This window comes from Solanum dulcamara, chromosome 11, assembly GCF_947179165.1.
Source record: "Solanum dulcamara chromosome 11, daSolDulc1.2, whole genome shotgun sequence".
NCBI classification, from domain to species: domain Eukaryota; kingdom Viridiplantae; phylum Streptophyta; class Magnoliopsida; order Solanales; family Solanaceae; genus Solanum; species Solanum dulcamara.
In genome coordinates, this window is record NC_077247.1 from 54,267,713 (window position 1) to 54,277,512 (window position 9,800).

Sequence of the window (9,800 nt, forward strand, 5' to 3'; positions counted from 1 at the left end):
ATCCAAGCAAATCTTGATTGGGTTGGATTTTAACCCGTTTGTTATTTTGACCCATTATGACTCGCCTAAATCTGACTCAACCCGCCCAATTGTCACCCCTAGTTAGAAACAAAATATAAATATCTTCTGTTTCTTTATGCATCAAAACAAGCCAACTCACAAATGTCTAACGTATACATGAAAATGTTTCAAGAGCTGGTCAACTGCTTTCATAAACATATGATACTTTTCTACCGCTACACACTCTAAAACCCCTTGAAGTTCAGAATTCGCAAATTTAAATAACTACTGTATCATCCTCTACACCATTCACAGTAAGACGATCAATAAAAGTTCACCGTCATAAATATTTATTAGAAAGGACAGCAATAGATTGTAAGCCATGAGAAGTACAAGCACATCCAAAAAAATTGAAAGCTTTTATAAAACTGCAGCATTCATGTCTCGTTAGATAATATAAACCACACGTGCTGGGGCTTACTGAGTTTTTTGGATAAAAAAAACATCAAGATAAGAAGATAATGTCTCCAATCATGTCAAATCGTGACAAGTAGTTTATATAAGAGCATAAACAAGTGATTCCACCATCTTCTACAAGATCGAAAAGTCAGAAGAAGCGTTGCTTCCTGATTACAAGACAAACTGTGTTCTGCTTCTAATATTTATGAACACATGCTGCTTACAAATCATCGCACAAATAAATCAACAGTTATTACCAAAATTTCACAATTTGGGCTATTTATTGCAACCTTCCATATTACCAACTTCTATGCCACCCAACCCCCCCTATAAATGAGTGTATCAGTAGACACGTGCCTTTGGTGGGAACGACTCAATTTCGTCATCTAGAGTGTTCATATGCACTGGTCTGTAATCTAGCCGAACTTTCTCGTCCTCCCAGTATCTGCAGATAAATGAACTTTGTTAAGCTGAACATTTGGTAAAGTGCATTTACCATGATTTCTTTTAATCGGTAGAGCGCATCTATCATGATAAGAGCACTGGAGATCAATTAAGTCACTACTACAAGAGCACAATCGGATGGAACCAACCAGGAAAACAGAAAATAGAAAACTTAAGTACTGCAAACAAAGGTAAACCCAAGGTACTGGAATTGAGACCACCTGGTCTATAGCAATTTGATGATGGTAGTTTCTAAAGGTGGTTCTACACCAGGTTACGATAAGGCTACTAGCAAAGTCCATATTTTGAACTGCTTGTGGCCAAATCCAACCACAACAACATCAAAGACAACGTGTAAGTATACTGCACATGATCCACAAGGAGAATATAAATAAAGAAAACCAAATATACAAGTGCTGTGTTTATGCCCAGTCAAACACATGCAAGACAAATTTGATTCTCATGAACACTGAGGCAAATAAACTTGAGCAGCTTTTTTATCGAGGAGGGTGGCGGCATCTAAGTGCTGACTGGTATCAACATGTTGTCTTCTGGCTAATAAGAGGCAACATTCGTGCTTATGCTAATAATGTTCCAATGCCTCCCAGTCAAACCCTTTCCACCAAAAGAAATTTATTATTCTTTTCTCAAAAAATGTTTTTCCTTTGATATGTATCTCTCTGTGAAAATTTATCTGTTCATCAAGATTCACTTATGATGTGGCAAAACATCTCTAGTGTCTATGGACAAAGTAGGTTCTAGGATTTTAGCTTAAATGCGCCAGTTATACATATCTTAACATTTTGCTTCGTACTTCTATACACATTGTTTAAAAGTATATTTTTACATGAACGACCTATTACAAAAAAAAAAACTGAAGTTTCATCATCATGCTTCAAAAAACAAAATCTTGTAAAATACAATTGTTTTGACATGGAAATATATTTCACTTTCCGTTTGTTGATTTTCTCAAATATTCACATTATTTTTTGGTGTTGATGGGACGATTTTAAAAGAAAAAAAATAATTTCGAAGGATAATTTTTTTTTGATAATCAATTTCAAAGGACAATACCGATTTTCAAAAACAAAAATTATTATTTTTTGAAGGATAAAACTGATATGAGGATGGTTAGATCGAAGTGTAGAGACAATAGGGGAGAGAAGATTAGAAATGAAGATATACGGGACAAGGTGGAAGTGGTCTCAATGGTGGCCAAGATGCGGAAAGCAGGGATTAGATGGTTTGGACATGTAAAAAGAAGGAATACAAATGTTCTAGTGAAGAGGTGAGAGAGGTTGGCAGTGATAGGCCTACGGAGAGGTAGACCGAAGAAGAATTGGGTAGAGGTGGTTAGATATGATATAACACATCTTCAACTTATCAAGGACGTGACCCAAGATAGGAAAGCATGGAGGATGAATATTAGGGTAGAGGGTTAGTAAGTAGTTGAGTGATTTCTCTCTTTCCTATGGGAGAGCATGGTTTTAGCTTAGAGCACCTTGTCTGCTCCCTCTTCTACTTATCTGTATCATTATTAATTATTATTATAAGTATCTTATTCTTCAATTTTTTTTATTAGTGTTGTTTCTTTTACTCGGCTATCTTTACCATTTTTGTTGTTAGTACTTTTCTTTTCCACAATATTTCACTATAGCTTTTACTTTTGTATTTTTCAGACATGTTCTAGATAATGCTTAACTCACTACCTCAACAAGATAAGGGTTAAGGTCTGTGTACACCCCACCCTTCCAAAACCCCGCTTATGAGATCATGCTAGGTATATGTTGTTGTAATACCGATTTTCATAACTTGAGGTTGCAATCCTCCTCCCCCATCCTCCTCCCTTCACCCTCCCTCCCAAAAACAAGCATATACAGGTTCATGGAAAAGTAATTTATAATCAAGCAAGACCTTGCATCAATTGCACAGATTAAAGCAAAGATGACTAGGAGTAAGCCATAGAAATAAACAAGGAAAAAACTTTACCCTATGGTATGTTTCATCCACTTCTCATCATCTCTTTTCTGCAAAACCATCAAAAGTTCAAACCATTAGGAACAAACAAGAAGAAAAGAAGAGCACTAGGATCTGATTCATAAGGAAAGAAATTGAAACTGACCAAACAAGAAGAAAAGAAGAGCACTAGTATCTGATTCATAAGGAAAGAAATTGAAACTGACCGTAAAATCTTCACGAGCATGAGCTCCTCTGCTTTCTTTTCTTGCCACAGCCGAGTGCATGGTGATGCATGCATTAATCAAAAGGTTTTCCAGCTCAATAGTCTCTATAAGATCTGAGTTCCTATGAATTTGAAAAAGAAGGAAATTCAGGAAAACAGAAAAGAGGAGAAGGAAGACCTAAGAATACTTAATAATGATTCAAATCTCCTCCAAGCAATAATACCATATTAAACTTCTATCCTTCAACTGAACATCATGGAAACTCTCCCATGTTTTGTCAATGAGTTGGCAACCTGTAACCGCAACAGAGGAAAAAGGGTGCAGCGAAAATAGTCAGCTCAGCTGATAAAAGTCTCCAAATATTTAATAAAAAAGAAATTCTCCCAAGACACTTATTACAAAAAAAATGATACAAATAAATTTTAAAAATATGAAACCTCCTCCTTCCTACCTTCCTCTAATGTCTCTTGTGTGCGGAACACAGCAGCATTGTTTTGCATAACTCTTTGCATGTTCAGCCTTATCTTTGAGGTGGGCAATGAACCATTTGAGTTTCTGATGTTGTCCAACCATGCAATAGTCCTCTCTCCGGCATCCTTTTCAAGTGGCTTCTGTTTCTCACCTGCAGGAATGAAAGTTCAGAAATCTTAAACATGCTATGCATGCCTCAAGGTTAGTGACGATCGATAAACAAATTCTCTAACCTGGTTTTTGGATCTCCGCAACCCTATTAGCACATGCCCGCCCAAAAACAACAATATCTAGAAGAGAATTTGCACCAAGACGATTGGCACCGTGAACAGATGCACATGCCGCTTCACCAGCAGCCATCAGTCCAGGGATCACAGTATCTGGATCATCCCCTTTTTTAGTGACCACCTGCCAAACAGGACATATAAAAAATGAGTTTCACCTCAAAAATGGAGCAGGAAAGAAAAACAAAGGTTTAAAAATAGATTTTCAGAGATGAAACATTAACTAATTTTTCATACCTGTCCATGGTAATTAGTTGGGATTCCACCCATATTATAATGCACGGTAGGTAAAACAGGAATTGGCTCCTTAGTTACATCAACACCAGCGAAAATGGCAGCTGTTTCAGAGATACCCGGAAGTCTCTCCTTAAGGACCTCTGGAGGTAAGTGATTGAGGTGAAGATAGATATGGTCCTTCAATGGTCCTATTGAATGTTTGACAATAATATCAGACGTTTGAAAAAGGTCCAGCAGTCGTAACCACTTTAGAGGAGGAAGAAAGAGAAGGAAACAGGGCAGGGGTTCATCCTGAACACATGCCACAAACATCCACTATGCTCAGAATAAGCACTGTACCTACATTTGCAGTCCCCAGAAAAAAGTTTGACATATAAAAGTTGTCCATCAACAAACACTAGCCCAGTTCTATCCTAAGATTTGAAGATGAATAGCACACCTCAAACAAACAAATCACAAAAGTTTATACAAGTTCAATCTTTTACTGAACTGCACGTGGCAGTTTATCAAGAGGACAGATAAACAGCCAGAATCGTGGTGGGTCTTTCATAACCATAGCACTTAAAACTTAATGAAACAAGTGGTTACATTATATGTTTTGATAACTGATAATGCCAACAATAGAAAGACATGTTGATGCGCACACACGCACACTCTTATGAAGTTATGATACCGCAAAATTTTCAAAACAAACAAGCTTCACTTGTCACTGGTAATTGAAATTGGTCCATGAGTAGTTCTAATGGACTAATATATCTCAATATAAAGTTAAAAAAGTTTGCTTTTTATTTATTTGAGATTGTTGCTGTACTTCAAATGCAGTTGACATTATAGCAAGATTACCTTCAGATTTAGGTGGCTTACCATCAAACATATTGTCTAGAGATAAAGTTTACAAGCTTCGAAATTCGGAGGATCACTCAAGTTTTAATATTCATGTCTATACGATGATGATCAAAACAAATAAATAATAACATTGACGCCTAAGTCAGACAGAAACTAGAGATGATTTGGATAGAATACTTTCAGTTAAATGAAGATCTGGCATTTTAGACTCACTATGATGGTCGTAACACAAACACTTTAACCAGACAGATCAAGAACTCCGTCACAAATCATTCACAGAAATTAAAGGGAAAACAAATGATTTGAATAGCTATTGAGTAAAACAAGTATAAGAATAGCAATAACCCCTGAAATTCTAGTACTGTGGTCAATATCCATGCAGTGCATTTGAAGCCTGGAGAATCTTTACTCCACTACAGTGACTTAAGTTTAAGAACAAGGGCTCCTACAAGAGTGCTAAGAGAATTAACTTCTTAATTCAGCTAAATTAATGACATCATACCTACACCACGCCCTTCTCGAATTTCCATAGTCATTGATCTGGAAACGACATCTCTTGAAGCAAGATCCTTGGCAGTTGGGGCATACCTTTCCATAAATCGCTCACCCTCACTATTCCTCAGGATACCACCTTCACCACGAGATCCTAAACATGGAATGAGGCACTTGTTACAAATAGAAATTCAAAATTATGTCAACAGAAAAGTTAAATACTATACACAAGAAATCACTCGCCAAAAGAAAAGAAAAACACTGTACTCAATAAAGCAGGAAATACGAACGAAAGAACAGTTGACAGAAGAATGGACAAGCAATATAATTATTGCCCTCACTAATAGCATCAAATAAGAAACAAACCTTCAGTAATGAGGCAACCAGCTCCATATATACCAGTGGGATGAAACTGCACAAACTCAAGATCCTGCAAGGAGACATAGCAGAGTTTCTTCAAAATAAGGCACCATAGTTGAGAGGGTGGGTGCGTGGGTGCGTGGGGGGGACATGAACAGAAGATGTCATTAATAAAATGACCTGAAGAGGAAGCCCAGCACGTGCAACCATAGCATTACCATCTCCCGTGCAAGTATGAGCAGATGTTGCCGAGAAGTAAGCTCGACCATAACCCTAATCCAAACGTTTAGAAAAGAGAAGGTTTACAAAATCATTACTACTTCCAGAAGTCTAAGTACAGGTCAGTGTTAACCAGTACGTACCCCTGTCGCCAAAATTGTATTGGCAGAACGGAATCGATGCAAGGTACCATCCTCCATATTTAGTGCTATTACACCTTGGCAGCTCCCTAATGTTGATGCATTTTTTTAAAGCACAGAGAAGAGTTGATTAGTAGAATGAAATGGCTAAAAATGAGCAAGAGGTCCCCTGAATTCACATATAACTTCAACCGCATGTATACTGATCAATCTCCATATCAGAAAAATGTTAAAAAATCAAAAGAAATCAGGATATTATTTAGTATGATACATGCTAGATAACTACCACAGTTTCAAAATATCCAGCGCAAGTCGAAGTATTTTCACACTAGGAAAATATTTAAAATCATATGACAGAGAACTGAGCTTCTAAGTAGAAGACAATACCATCACTGTTCATTAGTAAATCCAAGGCGAAATACTCGACAAAAAACTGTGTATTATGCTTCATGGCCTGGCCATAGAGAGTATGCAATAGAGCATGCCCAGTCCGATCCGCAGCACATGCACAACGATATGCCTGTCCACCTATCCAAGAGAAAACAAGAGTCAGATTGAGTTGATAATACAACTAGATCAAGTGCTTAACTTCTTACCTTTTCCAAAGTCTAGGCTTTGACCACCAAATGCACGTTGATATATTTTACCATCTTCAGTTCGAGAGAAAGGCAAACCATAATTCTCAAGCTCTATAACTGCTTTTGGTGCCTCTCTACACATGTATTGGATAGCATCCTGATCACCTGGAAAATCATCGACACACTAGCATTGAGATAAATCAATGTACAAGAGACAAGGAAAACCCTAAGCCATAATATCGAAGGTCCATAAATTGGAAGTTTGGAACCCATTACCCTTTTGCCACTTCATGCCTTTCTCCAATAAAATCATTGGTTTTGCAAAAAGTGTACAGCAAACAGTGTGGTCATAGAGTTTATACTTCAATGTGGTAAAAAAACGTGTAAATTTGGCCCATTGGAAGCAATTGGTTCTGTTTTGAAGTTAAACATGTCTAAGTAAGAGGTACAAACTGTAACTGTCAAGCTGCACAAATTTCTAATCTGTACTTTTGAGCTTCACATGGTTCATTCATACAAAAGAAGCATTGAGTTAATGCCAACAGACGTAGAGAAAATCCGACTTCAAGACAAAACTTACCTAACCAATCACTTCCTTTAACTGTATCATACATGTGCCACCTCCAATCGTCTTCTGTCATATTGCCTAATGCAGCATTTATACCGCCCTGCAAAGGAAGTAACAAGCATATTAGGTCTGGAAACAGAAACTTGAGCAATAACATGTACAATCCTATTCTATCCGATAAGAGTTGTTATTTTTAAGGTAAATCAAGCTTCAAATTATGACCCGTCAAGCTGCATAGCAAACCAGCTTTCTCCCCAATCTCTCTAAGTTAAACAGTTCTTAGCAGGAAGTGTAGAGACAAAAATGCACTTAAACTGTGTCCGGCTAGGGATTAACTTGCAGATAGCAAAGATGAACAAAAGGGATTAGAGAATGGCAAAACTAATATCTTCATACAAACAAAAAAAGGAAAAACAAAAAAGACGGGCCAAGTATAATAACACCAGCATATGAAGATTGGCGACGTGAATTTTAAGCAAGTTTTGTGCAAAGATTGTGGAGGGAATACAACAACTAAAAAATTCAAGCCAGGACGACACATAAATGAGCTGATGAATTTAATCCGAAGTTTTAATAGACTCTAAACACTAATCTACCTCAACTGGTGTAGTCAAGATTGTGTCGTCATGATGTTCTCAACAGATAACAAGACAAGAAGAAAACTTTAAGAGGAGGAGACCCATGAAATACTACTGAGAAAAGGAAAATAATCAAAACGATAACAATCAAAAAGAAGTTTTCCCATTTGATTGAAAAACACTCCACTCATACAGTTGTTAACAGTTCTCTACAAACTATAACATAAATCTAACTCATCTGCCATTGTCATGAGTTTTAACTTTTTAAAGAAAATCCATTGAACCTTTTTCAAGTTTCTGATCATCTCCAAGAAAATTTTGTATCAAAACCGACTATTGTCTAGTTGGCCCAGCCCACAAACAAACATTCAACCCGACAACAATGAGCAAAGAGTCCCAATTAGTGTAGATGATTGGATATTCTTTGAACATATTTTTCTTCTACAATTCGGGGTCTTCTCCTTCCTACCATACAACAATAATATCTCTACCTAGTCCAAGAAAATAAATAAAATAAAACTGGCAAAGAGTTAGAATCCAGGTACCTGAGCTGCAACAGTGTGAGATCGAGTAGGAAAGAGCTTGGTTATGCAAGCAGTATTGAATCCATGCTCAGACAACCCTATTGCTGCTCGAAGCCCAGCACCGCCTGCGCCGACCACCACCGCATCGTATGTGTGATCCACTACCGTATAGGACGAGCCTCCCACATTCTTATAATATGAAAAATTATCATCAGAATCTTATAACATATATAATTATGAAAAAAGAAAAAGTGAAACCTCAGCTTATAAAAGGGAAAAAAAGATTTAAAACAGAGCTTTGATGCCAAAAATGAGAAACCACAAGCTCGGAGAATCTAGAACAATCGAACACAAAGGCCTTCAAAGAATAAGATCAAATGCAATAACAGTAGGTCGCTAACCTAATGAAACGTCAAAATTAAAACTCAATCAATCAAAAATCCTAAGATTTACTAACAGCTAGGTCACGAACAATGATTCGAACAAAGTTCAATACAAAATGTATCAATTGAAATCATTAAGATTCAACAAATCGATAGAATCAAGTACTTATTATTAGCTGATCGAATCAATAGACTGAAAAAAAGAGAGAGATGAACCGTACAGTTTGTGAGGAAAAGAGTCGGCGAAAATGGCCGCCGCCGGAGATAGATCTGTCGGAGGAGGCGCGAAGACCACGCGACACACAGCGCCACATTCTCAAAGGTACCGGAAACCAATATGCCGATGCTGGTTGTGTTTGGAGATTGAATGGAGTTATAGATGAAGAAGTAAGCAATCAAAATGGATGTGAAAATGGGATGCTCTTTTTTTTTGGGTACCGGGACGAAGTTTTGGGCGACTAACGATTATACTCCCACTATGCTGGAACTACCCCTAAAGTTAACAAATATTACTAAACGGCCACCATTACGTTTCAGTCCGGCTTGAATCTGTGACCTCCTAATTACATGACACAGCAATTTTATCAGTCACTCCAAAGCTCTTCTCTGACAGTGATGTCAATCTCAAAACTAATTTATTTTATATAAAATAATATTGAGTTTAAGGTAAAAATTTATTTTGCTATTAGTTATATCTTTAATTAAATAAAATATAAAATTAATTTTTAAATTCTATTCTGAAAAATTCTAATTTATTCATGGAGCAAACAAACCTAAAAGAAAAGTTTATCACACCAAAATATGGATTTTTATAAATATGAAAACATCAATTCTTTTTTAATTCAAAAAATACATAAATAATTAATTTCGTTTGGTGAGTTGGGATCATTGTTAGTATTGTTACTCTTGTAAAATTATCATATATGTGAGTTATAACTCAATCATATAACACAACAAAATTCTTTCTTCCATTAGTTTTATAGTACTACAAACAATTATTCATTATATTATTCATTATTCTTAAGTAAATAGAT

At 36.5% G+C, this 9,800-nt stretch overlaps 1 protein-coding gene across 1 annotated transcript; it reads right to left on the reverse strand.

The window, feature by feature from the left end:
• Window positions 1-511: 511 nt before the first annotated feature.
• On the reverse strand, window positions 512-9,280 carry LOC129872390 (succinate dehydrogenase [ubiquinone] flavoprotein subunit 1, mitochondrial). Its single transcript, XM_055947381.1, has 16 exons — window positions 8,988-9,280; window positions 8,405-8,572; window positions 7,294-7,381; window positions 6,732-6,878; window positions 6,523-6,663; window positions 6,139-6,224; window positions 5,957-6,049; window positions 5,783-5,846; window positions 5,427-5,570; window positions 4,079-4,266; window positions 3,791-3,965; window positions 3,538-3,708; window positions 3,310-3,379; window positions 3,087-3,207; window positions 2,893-2,930; window positions 512-904 (listed from the first exon to the last, which is right to left on the reverse strand). The coding sequence occupies exons 1-16, from the start codon at window positions 9,078-9,080 to the stop codon at window positions 802-804; spliced, it is 1,890 nt and encodes a 629-aa protein (XP_055803356.1). The 5' UTR covers window positions 9,081-9,280; the 3' UTR covers window positions 512-801.
• Between the last annotated feature and the right edge of the window lie 520 nt (window positions 9,281-9,800).